The sequence below is a fragment of the Hirundo rustica genome, chromosome 22, assembly GCF_015227805.2.
Source record: "Hirundo rustica isolate bHirRus1 chromosome 22, bHirRus1.pri.v3, whole genome shotgun sequence".
Lineage (NCBI taxonomy): Eukaryota > Metazoa > Chordata > Aves > Passeriformes > Hirundinidae > Hirundo > Hirundo rustica.
Genome location: NC_053471.1, coordinates 6227017 through 6248835, shown reverse-complemented (window position 1 = coordinate 6248835; position 21819 = coordinate 6227017). Strand labels below are relative to the sequence as shown.

The 21819-nt window shown below is 58.2% G+C and overlaps 1 protein-coding gene across 2 annotated transcripts; it reads right to left on the bottom strand.

The window, feature by feature from the left end:
- Positions 1 to 4303: 4303 nt before the first annotated feature.
- Positions 4304 to 6560, bottom strand: HES4 (hes family bHLH transcription factor 4). 2 transcript variants are annotated; one of them, XM_040084540.2, is made up of 4 exons: positions 6230 to 6560; positions 6051 to 6146; positions 5879 to 5966; positions 4304 to 5400 (listed from the first exon to the last, which is right to left on the bottom strand). In XM_040084540.2, exons 1-4 carry the CDS (start codon positions 6434 to 6436, stop codon positions 4814 to 4816), a joined length of 978 nt encoding a protein of 325 aa, XP_039940474.1. In that variant the 5' UTR covers positions 6437 to 6560; the 3' UTR covers positions 4304 to 4813. The 2 variants fall into 2 exon arrangements, with proteins under 2 accessions (XP_039940474.1, XP_039940475.1); XM_040084541.2 differs by having other exon boundaries at positions 6326 to 6560.
- Between the last annotated feature and the right edge of the window lie 15259 nt (positions 6561 to 21819).

Genomic DNA, 21819 nt, shown 5'->3' with positions numbered 1-21819 from the left:
CCTTCCTCCCGGCTCCGCTGTTCCTCACGCCCGGCACCGACCCGATTTTACATTTTATTTCCTTACCTGCCGCCTCTGGCAGTGGAAACCTCACCTGAGGAGGGTCGGCGCTGTCGGGTTGGGTTTCCTGGCGGTGGATGCGCTGCTCCCAGGGAATGGGAGCGGGAGATAGGGCAGGAATTCGGCGCCAGGAGCCCGGCTTTGAAAGGGCCGCATTCCAGCCCAGCCTAAGAGGGGCTAAACGGGAAGATCTGATCAAGCGTCTCAGCGCGGTGACCCTGACCTCAAAGAGCGCGCCGAGGCTCGGGAGGAACTTCATCGCAATTAATCAGCTTAACAGCCCGAGTGAAGCTGCCCGCGTCCATTGAGCCGGGATCCCGCTCCTCCTCCTCCTCCTCCTCCTCCTCCCGGGGGCTCCGGGAGTGCCCGAGCACCGCGCTGGGGCTCGGGGCTGCCTTCATCCCCTCATGGAATACCAGGGACACAGCCCCGGGGCCCCCGGGGCCCAGCCCTGTCCCACCTCCCAAGGGAAATGTGGGGAATAAATGTGGGGAATAAATGTGGGATGGCTTTGCCCCCCTTTTCCCGGGCAGGGAGAAGCAGCAGGGATGGAGGTGCGGCTGCTGGAGGCAGAGGAAAGAGCCGTGGGAGGTGGGAGGATAATCCCAGAAAGTGTCCCGGGGTCGGGGAAAGGGTCGGGTTGAAAGGAGCCTCGAAGCTCTCCCAGCTCCCTGCTTGGTGGGAAACTTGGCAGGACAGGAGATGGGAAGGGAAAAGTCTCATCCAGAACCTCCAGTGATTTTCCAGGCGGTTTTTCCCTTTTCCCTGGTGACCTGTGCAGGCCCAGGAGATGGAAAAGGGAAAAGGCTCATCCAGAACCTCCAGTGATTTTCCAGGCGGTTTTTTCCTTTTCCCTGGTGACCAGGCCAGGCCCAGGAGCTGGGAATTTCCTTTGGCTCCTGCCCGGAGCCTCGGGGGAGCCTTTCCTTGCTCCGGGCAGGATTTCTCGGGATGCCCGTGGGGTCACGGCGCCGTGGAAGCCACAGCTGAGCCCCTGCCGAACATTCCAGCGGGTTTTGTGCCTGGAACTCCATTCCCGGCTCGGCTGAGCTGGAAATGGCTCGTTAACACCTCTCCGCACATCCTTTCCCATGGAACGGGGCGCAGCTGCTCCGGCTCGGGTGGAACGAGGAGGAATCTCCGCTTCTCCCCCTCCCACCTCTCCTTCCCCCACCACACCCCGAGCATTCCACGATTCCCGTGAATTCCCGGCTGCCCGAGCCTTTATCGCTCCCGTCCCTTTGGACTTTTACCTCGGGGCAGCCGCGCACTTTGCTCTTTCCCTGCACCTTTAAAGGGATAAGGGCAAATTTCGAACCCTCTGGAAAAGCTGCGGCGCTCGGGAGCCTTTGGCTGGGCTGGTGGTGCAGGGGAATAACCTGGGAATAACCTGGGAATAACCTGGAAGGGATGGAACAGAGCCAGGCGTTCCTTGAAGCCGCCTGGAGCTCATGGGCTATGACATTTCCCGGCGGGATTTGGGGTTTCTGGATGTTCCCCGGCAGGATTTGGGGTTTCTGGAGCTCGGGAAGCAGCACAATGCTCGATCCGGAGGGCACGGGCAGAGCTGGGCGCTCACCCTGCCCCGGTGGGGGCTCTGAGGTGACCCCACGTTGGCATTTCCAGGCTCTCACTCCAGAGGGAGAGCAGAGCTTGAAGGATGGAATTGCATTTGTAGTCTAAAATAATGATGATAATAATAATAATTTTTTTTTTTTTTTTTTTTAAACCCTGGGTTTGTGGCGTTGGATGCTCTGCAGATACCAGCTCCCTCTCTCAGCTGGGAAACGCTGCTCATCCCCCCCTGCCCACCCACCGGGACAAACCCGGGAACGGGAGGTCCGGATCCCAGAGACCCCCAGGCGAGGTGGGAGATGGCTCTGGCACTCCCCAGGGTTCTGGGAAGGAGGGATCAGGGGGATCAGGATCCCACAGACCCCTCTGTGCCTCTGGCACTCCCCAGGGTGTCAGGAAAGGGGGATCAGGGGGATCAGGATCCCACAGACCCCAGCCAGGCTGGGAGGTGACTGACAATCCCCAGGGTCCCGGGAAGGGGAATCAGAGGGATCAGGATCCCACAGACCCCTCTGTGCCTCTGGAACTCCCCAGGGTGTCAGGAAAGGGGGATCAGGGGGATCGGGATCTCACAGACCCCAGCCAGGCTGGGAGGTGACTGACAATCCCCAGGGTCCCGGGAAAGGGGGATCAGGGGGATCGGGATCCCAAAGACCCCTCTGTGCCTCTGACAATCCCCAGGGTCCCGGGAAAGGGGGGATCAGGGGGATCAGGATCCCACAGACCCCAGCCAGGCTGCCGGGAGCCGCGGCCCCGGGGAGCTCGGCGCTCCGCGCGTGTTTGCGGCGCTGCCATGGCTCGGAAGCCGCTGCGAAGGAGAGCGCTCGGCCCCGCTCCGCTCCGCCCGGCGCTAAAGGGAATCCGCCGGAGCTCGGGGCGCCCGGAGCCGGGCCGGGGACGCGGCGCTGCCCCAGGGAGGGATCGGGTTGCGGGCAGGCGACAGCCGGGCTTTCATCTGCCGAGACGGGAGAGGAGGGGCGGGCCCGGGGCCCTGGGGGATGGAGGATTGCTGTAACGTGATTTTCTGTCCGTGATTGCATAACGAAAGCTCCGGGGAAGCTCCTGGTTGGGATGGATCCCTCGGCGCGCCGCGGTGATGGAGAGCGCTCTCAGACTGATCGATCGCCCGCGCCGTGGTGCGGAGGAATTGCCGGAGCGGATCGGTACCGGGCTCCGAGCAGCCCGTGCTCCTTTATCCAGCCTCGCCTGAGCCATCAGGAAGCTGTAAAAAAAAAACCCTCCTGGAGCCGCTAATCTGCTTTTTATACCCCCGGCACACACCACCACAGGCCCTGCTCTCACAGAAGCTGCGGCCTGGTTGTTAATGGGAGCCGAGCTTGGAGGGTGGAATCGCATTTCCAGCCTGAAATGAAAAATAAAGATTAAAAAAAAATAATAATAAAAAGGCGCCTGGGTTTGTGGCGTTGGATGCTCTGCAAATTATCAGCTCCTTCTCTCAGCTGGGAAACGCTGCTGGTCCCACCGGGCTCATCCACCCTGCCCACCCACCAGGACAGGCCCAGGGTCCTGGGAATGGGGGTCAGGGAGATGGGGATCCCAGAGACCCCCAGGCAAGCTGGGAGATGGCTCTGGCACTCCCCAGGGTCCTGGGAATGGGGGATCAGGATCCCACAGACCCCTCTGTGCCTCTGGCACTCCCCAGGGTCCCGGGAATGGGGGATCAGGATCCCACAGACCCCTCTGTGCCTCTGGCTCTCCCCAGGGTCCCGGGAATGGGGGATCAGGGGGATCAGGATCCCACAGACCCCTCTGTGCCTCCGGCTCTCCCAGCTCCTCTGCTGCCGTTTCTCCCGCGGATTCCAGGGCTCAGCCCCACCTCGCAGATTTGGGGCGGGGGCAGCCCGAGCGCCCCCCGCTCACGGCCCTCATTAACCGGTGACAACCGGGAGCGGTTCGTTCTCTGTGTGCCGGAGGCCGCAATCGCTTCCACTTGGCCGCGATCCAAGCGCCGGGGGTGAGGCAGAATGGGTGGCAAAACTGTCTTTTCCTCGCCGTCCCCCCCGCCCCTGCTCAGCGGCAAAGAAAAAGCCACAACCCCGAGTTATTCTCTTTTTATGAGGTGGGCATTGTGCGGCCAGGCAATTGAATTTACAACAGCATTGAGTATCAGAGTCTATCTGGCCCCTGTCAATGAGAGCGCCGGGGGAAGGGGAAAAAAAAAAAAATAATAAAAAAAAAGACACACATTAACCCTCAGCTCCGAGTTCCCAGGCGTTTCAATAGGGCTCCCAACTCGCCAAAGAGCCCGCTGCATACTCGATGAGACCCTTTATACCTCCTAATTACCCTCCCGACAATGGGGACGGGCTCGGGCCGCTTTTGTGGGGCCGGGAGTAACTTCTGTGCAGCCCACCCCCCCCCGGCCCGAGAGCAGCCGGATTTTGGGAGCAGGTAGCAGGCGGGAGGAATTCCCTCAGCTCCCAGCAGCAGATATTTTTTTTTTAGCAATCCTTCTGACTGCAAAACTCAGGATATTTAACCCCCATCGCTTCCCCCCCGCCCAATTTCTTACCCAAATCCCTTCCAATTATCCTTAAATAAAGCCATAAAGTCCAGTCTTACATATTTTTTTTTCCGCACACAGAGGATGAGCTCGTCCTTGCCCACTCTCAAACAAAATAAAAGGGTGGTGGGGGAAAAAAAAAAATCTATTTCAAAGAGTTCCTTTATTGAAACACCTGCATTTTTTTTTTTTTTTCTCTTTTCGTTTTTGGAAGTCTTCGACACAGGCACGCACACACCCACAGACCGACGGGATACAAACAACTTTGGCATTATAACTTTTTGAATATTTGTTACAAAACTATTTCTCGTTTATTTTGTTGGTTTTGTGGTTTTTTTTTTTTTTTTCTTTCTGTTCGTCTGTTTCTTTAAAAAAAGTATCTCAAATAAAGGCATTTTAAAGGAGTAAAAATACAAGTCGAGATCCCAACCTCTGAAAATAATAAATAGCACGTTCACAGCGAGGTCCTTTTTTCTTCCTTTCTGCTTAAATCTGCTTTTTTTTTTAAAAAAAAAAAAAAAAAACCAAAACCCCAAAACATAACAGGGGCTCCATACAACGGAGCCGACGAGAGTGGTTGCGGGTTTGTTTGTTTGTTTGTTTTTCCTGTTGGTTGTTTCGTCGTTTCGGAGATGAGGAACGACTCCAAGGAAGTCACCAGGGTCTCCAGACGGATTCACTGCGCTCTCCTCCCACGGGACTCCCGGCCTGGGACGCCGGAGCGATGCTGCCCCCAAACGATGTCAGGCCTTGCACCGGCGATGCCGAGGGGGTGGCGGCCGCGCTCCCCGAGCCGCCGCCCGCCGACACCGGCGCGTTGGCGTTGGCGTAGAGAGGAATAACCGGTCCGGAGCTGGGAGGGAAGGCCGGGTTGGGGATGAGGAAGGCGAACTGGCCGTCGGTGGCCGGCACCAGCTGAAAACCGCCGTAGACCTTCGGGGACAGCGCCTCGGCCGGGTTGAGCTTGCAGGGCACGGGCACGGCTCCGGGCGCGGCCGGGGGCAGCTGGACGTGCAGCGGCTGCTGCGCCAGATGTGCGGGCTGCGCGGGCGGAGGAGGAGGAGGAGGGTAGTTCATGGCCACGATCTGGCCCAGGCACGCCGAGAGGTGGCTCAGGAGCCGGGTGCGCACGTCGGTGTTGACCCCTTCGCAGGTGGACAGGAACCGGGTCACCTCGTTCATGCACTCGTTGAAGCCGGCCCGGTACTTGCCGAGGACGGTGGGGTCGGCGCTGAGCGCGGCTGGGGGGGTGGAGGAGGGGGCGGCAGGTGAGGGGCAGGTCCGGAGTACCCGGCTCGGTACCCTGTGCCCGGTCAGCTGTTCCTGACCCCGGGTGCAGAGCCCAGTCCCCGGTCCTGTCCCTGACCCCGAGGAGAACCCGGTTCCCGGTCCTCTGTCCTTAAGCCCGGATCTGGAGCCCGGTTCCCGGTCCTCTGTCCCCAATCCCGGGTGTGTGACGAACCCGGTTCCCGGTCCTCTGTCCCTAAGCCCGGGTCTGGAGCCCGGTTCCCGGTCCCATCCCCGGTTCCCTGCAAGCAGCCTCATCCCAGTCCCAGTCGCCAGCTCCCGTTCCCTTGCCCTCAGTCCCCAGTCACTGGTCCAGGCTCCGGATCCCGGTGCCCTGCCTTCGGTCCGGATCCCCGTCCCCTGTCCCCGGCTCCCCGGTGCCGATCCCCGGTGCGGGTCCCCGTGCCCGGTGCCCCCGGGGCTGGCGCTCACCGGTCATCTGCGCCCGCTGCAGGTTCCGCAGGTGCTTGACGGTCATCTCCAGGATGTCCGCCTTCTCCAGCTTGGAGTGCCGCGAGCTCTGCGGAACAAGAGAGGCTCGGTCAGGGCTGCCCGGGCCCGGACACCCCCCCGGTGTCCCCGGTGTCCCCGCAGCCCCACTTACGTCCTTCTTGAGCGCGTCCAGGATGAGCGTCTTGAGCTGCCCCAGGCTCTCATTGATCCGCGCCCGGCGCCGCTTCTCCATGATGGGCTTGGACGACTGCGGGGGCAGAGCGGAGCCGGTCAGCGACCCCCGCACAACCCCGGGACCCCCCCCGCCGCATTCCCCCGACCATCACCGACCTCAGCACGGCCGCGGGCTTGCCGCCATCCAGCTCCGCCGCCACCGCTGCTGCGCCCCGACCGGCACCCTCCTCCTCCTCCTCCTCCTCCATTTACCTTCCGGTGCTCGCTGGCGCTCCGCGGCTTGTCCGGCGTGTGGCTGGCGCTGGCGGGCGCGCCGGCGATGGGCGAGGCGGTCGGTTTCTCCATGCCCGTGTCGGCGGGCATGGCCGGCTGATACGGTGACGGTAACGGGGGGGGAAGAACGGGGCGGACAAACCGACGGTCGGGTGGAAGTGTGTGTGTGGCGGGGACGAACCGGAGGGGGCGACGGCGGCGCGGGAGGAGCGCGTGCGGCGGCGGGCGCGGGGCGCGTGCGGCGGGCGCGGGGCGTGCGGCGGTCGGCGGCGCCCCCCCGCCCCTCGCCCGCGCCCTTTTATAGCCCGGCGGCGGCGGCGGCGGCGGCGCCCATTCGTGTGAACCCGCCGCCGCCGCCGTTCCCACACTCGCCGGCGGCCAATCAGCGCCCGGCCCGCGCCCGGCGCCCGCGCGTCCCGCGCTCCCATTGGTCCGCGCCTCATTTCCCCCCCCCCCCTTCCCCTCCCCGCTCCCCTCAGCCGTCCCCGGCAAGCCCCGCCCCTCCCGTCACGCGCGCGGGGAACGCCCCCCCCCGCCCCCTCAGCGCGGCCACGTGGGGCGCGGAAGGAGCGGAGGGGGGGGGAACGGAGGGCGGAGTGCGAGGGGAGGGCGCGGGCGGAGCCGGCCCCGGGCACCGCCGCGCTGGCCCCGGCCGCGGCCCCGCTGGCTGTCACACCCGGCCGCGGCCCCGCTGGCTGTCACACCCGGCCGCGGCCCCGCTGGCTGTCACACCCGGCCGCGGCGGCGGCGGCGGCGGCGGCGGCTGGCGCGGCACGCGAGGCGGCGGGCGGCCAATGGGCGGGGAGCGCGGGGCGGCCGCGCGGGCGCTCTGCGCTCCCATTGGCTGGCGGGGGCGCCGCTGTCAATCACCGCTCGGTTCACACACCCCCCCCCCCCCCCGCCTCTCCCGGTTCCCCCCGTTCCCATCCCGCTCCCCCCTCCCCGTCCCCATCCCCATCCCCATCACTCCTCCTCTTCCCCCCGACACGTTTTCCCCGTTGGAGCACGTGCCGGAGCGCTCCCGGCTGCCGGAGCCATGGGAAAACCCCGCCCCGCCGCCCGCCGGCGGCAGCCGCCCCGCCGCACCGCCCGCGGGGCCGCCGCCTTCCCCCGCCGCCTTCCCCCGCCGCCTTCCCCCGCCGCCTTCCCCCTCCAGCCCCCGGCAAGCCCAGCCCGGCCGTGGCGGAGCGGGAGGAAGCTGGATGCTGGAAGCTGGATGCGTACGGGGGGTGCGTGAACCCCCGGCGCCTTCTCCCAGCCCCGTGCAGCTCCGGTATTCCCGCTGCAGGCGGTCAGGAAGGGTCAGGAGCCCACCGGCAGCCTTGAGGGACCCCCATTCTGTCCCTCTCGCCTTTATTTCCCCCCGCTTCTCCCCTCCCGCTGTCCCCCCGGTGTGGGGGCTCCTCCCGCCCCCGGTGCCCCGCCATCCCCCCGGTTTGGCGGGGCTGGCAGGGGCAGGACCCCCCCGGAGAGGTGAGGGACCCCCCCCGTGCCACCACCCCTGGGTGTGACACCCCTGCCCAAGCCCCAAGGGGATCTGTGTCCCCCCCCTCCCCGGAATTGGGGGGCCGTGCCCCCCGCTGAAGTGCCCCCCCGTGCCCCTACAAGGGGGGCAGTTGGCCTCCTGCCCCGGTCCCGGTGTTTTTTGTCGCTGAGCTTGGCTCCAAGAGGGCTCTGTGCCCGCCACCAGCGCGGCGTGGCACCGGGCGCGTGCCGAGGGAGGTGACAACACCCCCCCGTTTTCCCGTGCCACCCCCGCGGACAAGCCCTCAGGGACGGGAACAGCGTGTCCCCAAACCTGCGGGGCTCCGGGAAAACCCCAAAACCTCCCGGGTTGTGCCCGGGGGAGCTGAGGGGGTCACGGTGCCCACCGTGCTCCCCGTGCCGGGCACGGCCCGGTCCCGGTCCCGGTCCCAAAGAAATTCCTTCAGCGTGGCAGCGCCGTCACTCAGCGAGCCCCTGGCTGGTTTCAAGCCCTGCTCTTTTCGGGGAGTGCAGCCCTCGTGTGAAAGCTCGCTGCTGCAGGCTTTAATCTTTTAATAATCGTAAATTGGGAATTAGCTCCGCGCAGGCCGAGAGCCGGGAGGATTCCTGGGCTGGAAAAGCGCTGCTCCTTTTTCCTCCCTCCTCCCGCCCTTTCCTCACCCCTTCTGAAGGATAAAAATGAGGGGTTTCGGAAACTCTCAGGAAAACACGTCCGGTTCTGCCGCTGAAAACCGAGGGCGACCCGGCCGAGTTTGTGGGAATTCTTTGGGAGGAGAAGGGAACCACACGTGGAATTTAATCCCCATTGTTGGCCTGACTCCTGCTTTGCTCTGAATGCGCTCCAGTGAATCATTCCCAGGGGAAAGGAGGGGGAAGGAAAGGAAAGGAAAGGAAAGGAAAGGAAAGGAAAGGAAAGGAAAGGAAAGGAAAGGAAAGGAAAGGAAAGGAAAGGAAAGGAAAGGAAAGGAAAGGAAAGGAAAGGAAAGGAAAGGAAAGGAAAGGAAAGGAAAGGAAAGGAAAGGAAAGGAAGAAGAAAAAGAAGGAAGGAAGGAAGGAAAAAAGATGGGGGGGAAGGGAAAGAAAAAAAAAAAAAAGGAAAAAGATGGGAAAAGAGGACAGAAAAAAAGGGAAAGAAAACCACTTGGAAGAATTCCCATTCTCCCGGCTGATGCGATCCCGGGCCTTTCATCTGCAGAGCAATTCCAGGTGCTTTGCCACATCCAGGCTGCCAAGAGCACCCAAGGCAGCCGTGCTGGAGGAAGCGGCTCCATCCTCCCGCAGACATCAAAGGCTCCAGGAGAATTCATTTATTTCAGGAGCCTTTTCCTCTCTCTCCCCGAGGCACACGTGACCACAGGAACGGCAATTCCGGGCTGAATTATGATTTTTTTTTTTTTTTTGCTGCGTGGGAGGTGTTGTTTTTCTGGAGGAGTCTAAACGGCAACAAAGTGGAGCCCATTGCTCTGGAAAACGAGTGCAGGTTGTGTCCCCGGGGAGGAATAAATGTTATTGAAGGGCTTGCTTTTTTTTTTTTTTTTTTTTTGAGTGTCATTGCAAAGGTTCAGGGCTCAGTTCCCTTCTGAGAGCAATAAACTCCACAACAACAGCCCCTTGTGCAATCCCCTTGAAAATAAGGGAGGCTGTAAAAAAAAAAAAAAAAATCCCGGGAGGAAATAAGTCATCATCATAATAATAAAAATAAAATAATAATAATAAAAAAAAGTCACTCCCTCAGCAGCTCGTTCTGAATGCATTAATTACATAATTATGCTGAGGGGGGAAAAAAAAAAAAAAAAAAAAAAGGAGTCGTGAATCCAGGATTTCAGCAGAATCCACATGGAGTGGTGCAGTTCCCGGGCTGGGCTGTGCCCCTCTCCGGCGGGAATTCCGTGGGATAACTCGGGAGAAGCGCTGCCGTTCTGAGCCCCTGACATCACTCCCAGCCCCGCTCCTCCAGCTTCCACCATCTTCAGGCTTCAAAGCCCGGTGGAAACCTGGGGAAATCTCATTTCCTTCAGTTCCAGCTGAAGCCAGGATTCTGTCCTGCCCCAGGATTGGCTTTTGGGGTTTGTTTTGGTTTTTTGGGATTTTTTTTTTTTTTTTTTTTTTGTCCTTTTATCCCCACCTAACCCCAGGTTTGGCCGTTTCCCGTCCTGCGGGGTTTTACACCCTTTTAGTGGCGCTTGAAGCCGCAGGACGGGGACAGGATGGGGACACAAACACCGCCCTGCCGCCCTCCTGGAGCTCCGGCCAGCTGTGGCCAGCTGTGGCCAGCTGTGGCCAGCTGTGCCTGCCCAAACTCCCCACCCCGCAGCTGGAAAACTCCCCCTGGCCCAAAAGGAGCCCAGAAACTTCCCTGTTTGCACTCTAGGAGCGAAGAAATATGGAAAGATCCATCGGGACTTGCCCGATCCCGGGGAATTTTGCGGGATATCGGGGAAATGGGGAGCGTTGGGATGTCGGGGTGGGGAGCGGCGCCGAGCAGAGCCTCCCTCCCCGGGGCTTTTCCTCCTCTCCGCTGCTTTTCCCCGTCTCTTTCCCATCTGTTTTATCGCCCGCGCGAGTTCCACCTCGGGAGGTGCCCGGGGAGCAAACGCCAGGATCCAGGCGGATCCTGGGACGGGATCGCTCGCGTTCCTGCCGCTGCCTTCGGGCCCTTGCAGCTGGAGTCGCGATTTCTGCGCCCTCCTCGCCCGGCGCTGCCCCAGCCTGGCGCGATTCGGGTTCTCCAGCCTGTGCCGGGCAGCGGAAGCCTTCAGACAACCTCTGGATGGAGACTTGGGATTTTCCTTCCTAGGGCTTACGCGCAAAGCCCCCGCGATTCCTCTCTCTGGGCATGGCCTATATATTTAATCTTCATCCCTTAAAAAAAAAAAAAGGCAAAAAAAAAAAAAAAACCCCACAAAACCCCTCGTGTTGGTACGAGGGCGCGTTTTTAAATGAAAACAGCTTAAAAGCTTTGAACAGTGACGGTGTGAGGCGGGTTATTAATCCCGGGGTCGGGGCTGGGGGGACGCGCTGCTGGCCGTCCCCACTCGTCCCTGCCCGGCGCTGCATCCCCGCTCCCTTTGATCCCTAAACCCCATTTTATTACATCCAGCCCGCTCAAAACTTGGGGGAAAAAAACAAAACAAAACAAAAAAACCCCTGAAAATCTTCTCAGCCGAGGGGGGAAGAGGCTCATAAAAGGTGCCGGGGTTTTGTCGCCTGCGCCCGCGCCCCTCCCGGCGCTGTTTGCTCGGGCCATTGTCGGGGACAGCTGGGGCTGCTCGGCCTCTCCAGCGCTGTTTGCCCAGGGATTGGGCTCTAATCCCTCCGGGATTTCCCCGGGCTTGATCCCATCCATCACCCCGGGATGTGTCACAGGGAATGCTGCGGCAGAAATGAAGACGTTAAGGGCTGGCAGCTCGAGAGGAGGGTTGGTTTGGGGGTTTTTTGGTGGGTTTTTTTGACGGGTTTTTTTTGGGTTTTGGTGTTGTTTTGGGTGGGGGGGTTTAGTTTTTTTGGGGGTATTTTTATTTTAATTTTAATTTTAATTTTAATTTTAATTTTTATTTTTATTTTTATTTTTATTTTCATTTTAATTTTTATTTTTATTTTATTTTTATTTTCATTTCTATTTTTATTTTCATTTTTATTTCTATTTTTATTTTTGGCGGCCCATAATGGGGAACAAATTACAGTGCAGCCTCCAGCCTGGAGCGACCCCCGGCAAAAAAAAACCTCCAAAAAACCCCAAAAACCCAACCCCAAACCCAACTCCCATGGCCTCTTTTGTCCCCGTGGAGTTTCCAGCTCTAATCAGCTGAAATTAATTAGCGGGGGTCAAGTGGCGGCCAAAATCCTCCCCCAAAACCAGTCCCAGGGCCAGGAATGGGTTTGGGGAAGCGCGGGGAGGTTTTTGTGTCCCGCCCTGTCCCACAGGAGTTTCCAACAGCCTCACCCCAGGGAGAAGCCGCAGGCTCCGGCTCCAGCTCAGCCTCTCCCCGTTATCCAAAATCTGGATATTTCCAGGTGCCCAAAGCTCCGGAGTCCAGGCCGGGCCTCACGAGCCGGAGGCTCTTCCATCTTTTATTTAAATCTGATTTTGGTTAAAAAAAAAAAACCCTCTTGGAAAGGGCTGTAAACATTGGAAATGGGCGGTGGGGGATTCCCAGCCCCTGGAATTGTTCAGGAATCTCGTGGATGTGGCTCGAGGGCATCGCGGACAGGGTGCTGCCTTGAGGGCCGGGCCTTGAGGCCTTTCCCGACCTTTGAAATCCCGCGATTCCCCGATCCCCTGGATCCACGACCGCTCCCCAAGCTGTGCCCGGGGCCTCCCTCATTCCCAAATTTCCCTCTGGATTCCAGGGGCCCCCAGACCAGGCACGTTCCCCGTGTCCAGCACGGCTGCTCCGCCACGGAACAAAATCCCAGCGAGCCCAGCTGAATGAGGAGACATTTCCAAGAAAATTCCTGTCTGTGCTAATTAACTCCTCTTCATCACACCTTTTAAGGGCATCCTCTCTGAGGGCTGGGAATGCCGCCGCAGGAATCTCGCCCCGTTAGAAACGGAGATTTTTAAATTTTTTCCTTTTTTTTTTTTTTTTTTTTCCCCGCTCTTTTTCACCAGGAAGCAAATGGGCTTTAATTTCTTTTCTCCCCTCTTTTCCTCCTTCCCCGCCCCTTGGAAACCTTCCTGAAAGGAAATTGCGGCGGCGGAGACAAAAACCCCCTTTGGGAAGATTTCGCCCCGGTTTTGTCTCGCTCGGCGCTGAGAGCTGAGGAGGAGCCGCGGCGCAGAATAGCCCGGCTGATTGAGACAGATGTTCCCTTCTTCTGCCAGCGCCGAGAAACTCTGCTGACTTCCCCTCCCCTGGAAAACATCTTGGAAAGGAGAGAGGAGGGAGCGGTGCCCGGATTTCGGGGGGTCCTGCTCCTTTGGGGACGGGGAAAAGGGGCTGAGCCTCGGCAGAAAATCGAGTCGATGGCCGCGGCGTGAGGCGGCCTTGGGCAGAAAAATCCCCCGCCGCGCCTGGCACCGACGCTGGTCTTCATCATCCCGGGAGTTAAAGCCCAGCAGAATTCCCAGTGTGGAGCCGAAAATATCCCTCGGGAGGCGGCGGTGGGGAGGATGGGGCGCGGCGGGCAGGGCTTTGGGCGAGGGGTTTTTGATTGGCGCTCGATGAAAACGTCGCGGTGGGAACGGGGAGATGGTGCCAGCAGCTCCTTTCTGTGCCCTGCGCTGAGCCCGGAGCCGGGCACGGCTTCCCGAGGGATTCGGGAATGGCTTCCCGAGGGATTCGGGAATGGCTTCCCGAGGGATTCGGGAATGGCTTCCGAGGGATTTGGGAATGGCTTCCGAGGGATTCGGGAATGGCTTCCGAGGGATTTGGGCACGACTTCCCAAGGGATTCAGTCATGGCTTCCTGAGGGATTTGGACATGGCTTCCCAAGGGGTTTGGGAATGGCTTCCCGAGGGATTCAGGAATGGCTTCCTGAGGGATTTGGGAATGGCTTCCCGAGGGATTCAGGTACAGCTTCCCAAGGGATTCAGGCATGGCTTCCCAAGGGGTTTGGGCATGGCTTCCCAAGGGAGTCAGGAATGGCTTCCCGAGGGATTCGGGAATGGCTTCCCAAGGGATTTGGGAATGGCTTCCCGAGGGATTTGGGCATAGCCTCCCAAGGGATTCAGGTACAGCTTCCCAAGGGATTTATCCTCTCCTCGCTGATGGTCCATGGGCTTGGCTTCCCAAGGGATTCAGGTACAGCTTTCCAAGGGATTTGACATCTCTTGGCTGATGGTCCATGGGCACAGCTTCCCAAGGGATTCGGGAATGGCTTCCCAAAGGATTCAGCCTCTCCTGGCTGATGGTTCATTCCTCCTTGGACGGTGCTGCCTCTTCCAGAGTTTGGGAAAGCCCACTGGGAGCAGGGGAATGATGGTTCCTAAGGGACACAGGGGCACAAAAACTCATGGAAATCCTTCTATCCCTCAACGGGATTTTTTTTTTTCCCCCACAGAGCAGGTAAACCCCATCCTCCTCTGCCATCCAGGACATTTCCCGTCCCCTTTTCCCTTTTCCCTTCGAGTTTCCCTTAATCCCCTCAAGTCTCTGTTCCCATACCTGGGGGAGAGGAGGGAGGGGGAGAAAAAAGCCATCTCCGCTGTTTGCTTTGCTTGGAGCAGGTTTGTCGTTTTGCCATCTGCAGGCGAGCGTGCTCCCCCACAATGGCGTTTGTTTGACTTCCCCGCTAAAAGGATCCCTGGTTTTATTCCTTTTTTTCTGTTTTGTTTTTTCTTTTTCCAGGCCCTGTCCACAGCTTTCCCCCCCCTCTGCCTCATTCCTTTCACTGGGGCTGTTGATGAGCTTGGCCTAATCAGATTAACTCAACCCAGACACAGCAGTGGCAGTTTATTCTCTTTTAAAAGGACTCCACGGCTTCCTACAAACTTTTTTGTAAACTCTTCATCTCCGGCTCAGCTCCTTTGTCAGCTCGGTGCCGTGGGGCCTTTGAGAGCCCCACACTCGCGGGGCAATGAGGAGCTGTTAGAATGGGTCACTAATCCAGAAGAGGGGAGAAATTCCTTTAAAGCCGCGCACTGAGGCATTGGGAGCACGGGCGGGCACCCGCGGGAAGAGGGGATGGAATTCCCGAGGAGCCGGGACGTTTCATTCCAGGCCTAAAATTGATTTTTTTGGTGGGGGAAAAGCCCGGGTTGTTGACACCCTGGAGTTCTCCGGGTGCTGGGACACGCTTTGGGATCGGTCCTTTGCTCCTTCCCATCAAACAACCCTCGGGAGAACCAAGGGAAACAAAGCAACAGCTCCAGGGTTGGGTTTTTGGAGTTTTTGGGTCGTTCTTGTTTTGGGAGGCACCAAGGAAAAAAAAACAACAAAATAAAAGCTGTTTGGGACCTTCACACAGCGGAACTCCTGATCCACATCCGGAATCCCGGAATCGCCGAGGTCCAGGCTGTGCCCAGTTTGTCCCCAGCTTGTCACCAACCCCACCCAGGGACTCCAAACCGCCTCGGGCAGCGCATTCCAGACTTCCGCGGCTTTCCCTGGGGGAATCGATCCCTCCCGATTCCCCCTGGAGCTCCAGGCCGCTTCCTCCGGCTAAAATAAGGAAACAAGGGCGGGGGCTCCTGGCTGGGATGCACTGGGAGATGGTTCCTGGGACAAACCGGGGGAGTGGGAATGGGAAGAGCTTTGAGGACCCTTCCAGCACAGAGCATTCCATGAACTTCCACTTCCCGTTTCCCATTTCCCCTCCTTGTTAGGGAAAAAAAAAAAAAAAAATCCCATAAATTCACATTATTAAAGTTCCTTCCGTTTGCATCATTCCGGGCTTTTTCCTCCCAAGATTTTCCCCTCCCGTGGCCGCCGTGGCTTTGTGATCGGCACCTCGGAGCGGCCTGGTTGTGGCGAGGATTTCACGGCATTCGGGGGAGTTTCCACCTCTTTAGCGCCGATTATCGCCGTGACTTCATCCCCCTGCCATTGTCCCCGCGGCTCCGAGTCACCCTTTGATAAAACCTGCCCCAGTCAGAACCCAGCAAAGAAAACCCCACAAAGCGCACAAAGAGAGCGACAACTCCCTGGACAAAAAATAAAGTCAAAAAAAAAAAAAAAAAAAAAAAAAAAAAACCCCCCATTGTCTTTTCCGGGCGAAAAGATGGTCATTCTTCATGGTATCAGCTTTATATTAAAAATTCAATGGGGGTGACAAAAAGAGCTGTCTCCGCTGGGAGGGGCGGACAGGACGCGCTGCCCGTGGCGGTGACAGCGCTTGCGGGGACAGTGGCACTCGCTTCTCCCGGAGATTTGGCTCCCCGGGGGTTGGAAACCCAACGCTCCGGGCGTCCCTTGGGCGGGGAAAAAAAATCGGTTTCTGTTCCCACTTCTCTTCCTGGAGGAGCCGCTGGGAGCTGTTGGAAAAGAGATTAATAATAGAATAGATATAGTGATAGAATGACGGGATAATCGAAGGGAGGGTTTGGATTTTGAAGAGGAACTCGGCGATTTGTTCTTGAACTGAGCTCGGTGCGGCGCGGTGAAGTGTGGGAGGAAGGAAAACGGACACATCCAGAGACAAGTGGCCAAAATCCCGGGACAGTTTGATCTGTGAGGTCCCAAAAAACCTGCCCAAGGGGCGGTGACATCAACCCAGCACCCCCACGGTCACCCCCAAACCGAGTCCCCGAGCGCCGCTGCCAGGGACGGTGACTCCCGCTTCCCTGAGCAGCCTGGAAAGGGAATTTCTCCGGATGTGGAGAGGCATTTCCAGCATGGAAAACTCAGCCAGCCCCTCTGGAGAGCTCCAGTTAGCTCGAGGGGATTCGTGGAATTCTCGATTTTCCAGGCTCTTCCCAGGTGTCCCAGGAGCGCTGGATAATCCAGAGGCTCCCCACAGGCTGGGATGTGATCCTGGATCCACAGCCCGGCTCTTGGCCCCGGGTTTTAACAACTGGAAACCTTTGTTTTAAAACAAAAACACCAAATAAACAAACAAACAAAAATCCCCCCCAAAAAACCCACCCAAGGGGAAAAAAAAAAAAAAAAAATCAGGGAAAGAAAAGGAATTGGGGCTTAGGAAAGGCGGGATTTGTCCCGACCTCATTATATGCTAATTGGGATTTTTAACAAGGATTGCCCAGTCCCGAGCAGGTGGCCGGTGACAACTGGTGACAACGTGACCGGGGACATCAGGAGGGGCTGGGGATGCGCTGGGAGCCGGCTCCTCCCAGCTGAGCCCGGCCTGCCCGTCTGGCGCCCCATGAATAATTAATCCATTAATGAGACACCTCTGCCGCGCGCTAAGCACTGGGGAGCCGGGATTGAACCTGGGGCTGGGATTGAACCTGGAACAAAGATTAAACCTGGATCTGGGATTGATCCTGGATCTGGGACTGAACCTGGGGCTGGGATTGAACCTGGATCTGGGACTGAACCTGGGGCTGGGATTGAACCTGGGGCTGGGATTGAACCTGGGGCTGGGATTGAACCTGGATCTGGGACTGAACCTGGGGCTGGGACTAAACCTGGGGCTGGGATTGAACCTGGGGCTGGGATTGAACCTGGAACAAAGATTAAACCTGGATCTGGGATTGATCCTGGATCTGGGACTGAACCTGGGGCTGGGATTGATCCTGGATCTGGGATTGAACCTGGGGCTGGGATTGAACCTGGGGCTGGGATTGAACCTGGAACAAAGATTAAACCTGGATCTGGGATTGATCCTGGATCTGGGACTAAACCTGGGGCTGGGATTGAATCTGGGGCTGGGATTGAATTTGGGGCTGGGACTAAACCTGGAGCTGGGATTGAACCTGGAGCTGGGATTGAACCTGGGGCTGGGATTGAACCTGGGGCTGGGATTGAACCTGGATCTGGGATTGAACCGGGATCTGGGACTAAACCTGGAGCTGGGATTGAACCTGGGGCTGGGACTAAACCTGGAGCTGGGCCTGGGGTGTGGGAAGTGGGGCTGGGATGGGGTGGGAGCCCTGGGAGTCCGGGGAATGTTTTGGGATTAAACCATGGAAGTGCGGTCAGGATGGAGATTTGGGATCAGGATATGCAGAAAGTGTGATCCTGAGCCATGGAGACACTCATGGAGCTGGGAAATGCAGCAGGAACAGGGTGGGAATGCAGCAGGGACAGGATGGGAAATGCAGCAGGAACAGGATGGGGAATGCAGCAGGAACAGGATGAAAATGCAGCAGGAACAGGATGGGAAATGCAGCAGGGAAAGGATGGGAATGCAGCAGGGACAGGATGGGAAATGCAGCAGGGACAGGATGGGAAATGCAGCAGGAACAGGTGGAAATGCAGCAGGAACAAGATGGAAATGCAGCAGGAACAGGGTGGGAATGCAGCAGGAACAGGTGGAAATGCAGCAGGAACAAGATGGAAATGCAGCAGGAACAGGGTGGGAATGCAGCAGGAACAGGTGGAAATGCAGCAGGAACAGGTGGAAACGCAGCAGGAACAGGGTGGGAAATGCAGCAGGAACAGGATGGGAATGCAGCAGGAACAGGGTGGGAAATGCAGCAGGAACAGGATGGAAACGCAGCAGGAACAGGTGGAAATGCAGCAGGAACAGGATGGAAATGCAGCAGGAACAGGATGGAAATGCAGAACGAGCACGTGGGGAGAAGGAGGAACATCTCCTCCAGGCACTTCCATCCCCTCCGAGTTTCCTGCGGGCATCTCCTTCCCTGGAGCCGCCCAGGAGGGAAAAATCCCGGCTGCTCCCCCTGAGGTCTGGCCGAGCTCCAGCCACAAACCCCCGGATCTTTGCCGGGATGCTCCCGGCGATCCCTGGAGCCGGCAGCGCTCCAAGATCCTGCTCCAGCCGCTCTCGGCAGCTCCGCACGGGCTCGGCGCTCCTGCGGGCCGGCAGCCGGCCCCTGGACGAGCCGCTGATGGGCGAAGGCGGTGCCGGACTCCTCGGGATCGGCGGCATTTGGAATTCCGGGGGCCGGGGAAGCCGCAGCTCTGCCCCGGGGCGCTGGGAGATGTTCCATCCTCTCCGGAGCACTTTCCCCGGGCCCCCGCTGCGTGACAGGGAGGGGAGAAAGGCTTTAATGAAAAATTTAAAGGCCGGCGTCTTAAAATAAATTCCAATCCCGGCTGAAATCTCACAGCGGCTGCTGAATGTCTCTCTCTCTTTCTCTCTCCGCAGGACTCGTGCGAGGGGAGAGAAACAATTGCTTCCTTTTCCAAAGGGGGGGAAAACTGGGAAAGCTGGGCCGGGGAGACACGGAGCCGGCCCCTCCGGAGGGCTGGGAGGGGATGGATGTAATTAAAAGCCCCGGGAGAGGGAGAAAGGGAGGAGGGAGAGAACAATAAATGGACGCCGCTTATCTCGCGGCCGAGAGCTGATCTTCCCGGACGTGGAGCATGTGGGATTTCCAATAACGGACCAGCGCTTCCAAGGGGACCTGCAGATGTCGGCTTTCGACGAGCTGGTGCCTGGATCCCCCCCGAATTCACCTTTTCCCTGCTGCCCCGGCCGCAGGTCCTGTCACAGAGCCAGCCCCGAGGGCTCCGGAGAGGGGATAAAATCCCCAATAAAATCCCCAATAAAATCCCCAATAAATCCCCAATAAATCCCCAATAAATCCCCAATAAAGCCCCCAAACTGGATTTGGGTCAGGCCGGCAGGGCCAGTTCCTTCCCTCTGCTCTGGGGTCTTTAATTCCTAGCGCAGCCGAAGACCCTTGGATTCCCCAGGACCTTTCCTGTCAGCGTTTTTGGCAGCCCGGGGGCCCTGGAGAGCACCGGGTCGTGCCTCTTTTCCAGGTGATCCCTCTGGAAAAGGGATGGGATGGGAAAATGGGATTATCCCAGCAGCAGGGCTCAGGTTTTCCCGGGTCGTGCCTCTTTTCCAGGTGATCCCTCTGGAAAAGGGATGGGATGGGAAAATGGGATTATCCCAGCAGCAGGGCTCAGGTTTTGCCGAGCCCCAGAGGTGAAAATCAGGAGAAAACGTCCTGGCAGCGCCCTTCCTGCTGCTCCAGGTGCTCCCCGAAACCAGCTCCGAGCGTCTGGGCACCAGGGGAACTCTCATCCCAGGAAAAAACTGACTAGGTCGGGTTTTGTGGGATTGGGTCGGTTTCTGGTGGGATTGGGTCAGCTTTTGTGGGATTGGGTCAGTTTTTGTGAGATTGGGTCAGTTTCTGGTGGGATTGGGTCAGTTTCTGGTGGGATTGGGTCAGTTTTTGTGGGACTGGGTCAGTTTCTGGTGGGATTGGGTCAGTTTTTGTGGGACTGGGTCAGTTTCTGGTGGGACTGGGTCAGTTTCTGGTGGGATTGGGTCAGTTTCTGGTGGGATTGGGTCAGTTTCTGGTGGGATTGGGTTAGTTTCTGGTGGGATTTGGGTCAGTTTTTGTGGGATTGGGTCAGTTTTTGTGAGATTGGGTCAGTTTCTGGTGGGACTGGGTCAGTTTCTGGTGGGATTGGGTCAGTTTTTGTGGGACTGGGTCAGTTTCTGGTGGGACTGGGTCAGTTTCTGGTGGGATTGGGTCAGTTTCTGGTGGGACTGGGTCAGTTTCTGGTGGGATTGGATTGGTTTCTGGTGGGATTGGGTCAGTTTTTGTGGGACTGGGTCAGCTTTTCTGGGATTGGGTCAGGTTTTGTGGGACTGGGTTAGATTTTGGCGGGATTGGGTCAGTTTTTCTGGGACTGGGTCGGCTTTTCTGGGATTGGGTCAGTTTTTGGTGGGATCATTGTGTCTGACATTCCCTGAGGAAGGAAAAGCGGTGCTGGAGCTCACCCCACGTGGATTTAAAGCTGGAGAACTCCTGGGCTGAGCTCAGGGAACTCCAGAGCTGAGCAACCCCCGGCTCCTCCGGACCCACGGAATCCATCCCCCATTCCCACCTCCCTTCCCTGGGAATCCGGGGCCCTTTGGAGCCACCCGAAAAAGCTTTCAGGGAGCCGCCCCCGTTTATTGGCAGCTCATGAAGGGCCAGCAGCGGCCCCTGCCCGTCTGCCAGCTGCGGGCAGGTACCTGGCACCCCGGGCTGGGAAAAACCATCCCTTAATCCGCTCCGGCTCCGGCAGGGACAGCGGCGCTTCCCGGAGGATAATTACAGCCCAAGTGACAGAGGCAGTGAGTGGAAATTGATGAATGTAATTAAAATCCCGGGGGGGGGGAGAGAGGGCGAGGGAGGCGGGGGAAGGCGCAGAGGAGAGAGGAGGTGTCGGAGTAGGGAACCCTGGGCTGGTTTAATTAATGAAAAAAAAAAAAAAAAAGAAAAAAAAAGTCTAGGAACCTATTATTGATAAGTTCTTACATTTTCATCTCTAATTTTTTTTTTTTTTTAGTATTTTGTTTTTAAATCACGGGTTTCAAGCCGGGAGGACAAACAGAAGCAGCAGCTCTGAGCTGAGGCGCGACGCCAGGTTTGCTCCGGCCATTCCCACCAGGAATCCTCGGGGATTTGCCCACGGAAGGGCCCTGCAGGGGCCTCCCCGGGGCCTGGCCAGGGATGGAAACCACGGGGAACCCCTTAGGGAACTCCTTTCTGGGATCCTTCAAAGCTCTCCCACGAATCCCACGGCTCCGGGATCCCATGGAAGTTTGGCGTGTCCTTGGCAGAGCGCTGGGATTGCGATGACCGGGGCTGGTTGTTCTCCCTCTTCTTTCCGTTTCAAAATCCCGGTTTTTTAAACCCTTTTTGGAATTTTTAACGACCTTTCCCCTCCTGTGCAGCCCCTTTGGAGAGCTCTGGAGAGGTGGGAGAGGGGTTTTTGGTTGGCTTTGCTGGACAGGCAGCAATAATAATGGAAATAATTCCATTATTTTCCAGTATTTCCATCATTCCCCTGAGAATGGGGTTGTTTTCCTGGCCCTGTCGCTGCCCTGAGCCCCCAGCCTGGAGCTGGGGTGGGAATTCCAAGGGGGATAAAAGGAGCTGGCACGGAGCTCCCACCTTGGTGGGTCCCAACCACCTCCCAGCTGGATTTCAGGGCTCAGGGAAGTCCGGATTCCATGGGGAAAGGGGCAGGGAAAGGTTCACATCCTCATCCTGAGGAGAACTTTGCCACCCCATTGGATTTTGGGGCTCAGGGAATTCTGGATTCCCTGGGGAAAGGGGCAGGGAAAGGTTTGCGTCCTCATCCTGAGGAGAACTTTGCCACCCCATTGGATTTTGGGGCTCAGGGAATTCTGGATTCCCTGGGGAAAGGGGCAGGGAAAGGTTTGCGTCCTCATCCTGAGGAGAACTTTTCCACGCCGTGGATCCGGTCTGGGATCAGCTCCCCATTCCTTCTCAAGCGTTTTGTCCCTCCCTCAGGATCAGCCCCTCTCCAGAGGGAGATTTTGTGTCCCCATCCCCCTCCCCGCGCTGGGGACGGACGGGAAATTTGAGGAATGCTCAGATTTTACTCATTAGCCCAACCTCCCGCTGGCCCTGGTTTGAAACAACCTGCAGGGGCTTCCCTTGATCGGTGATGGATGAGTGGCAGCCCTGGGGCAGGGCAGACACCGAG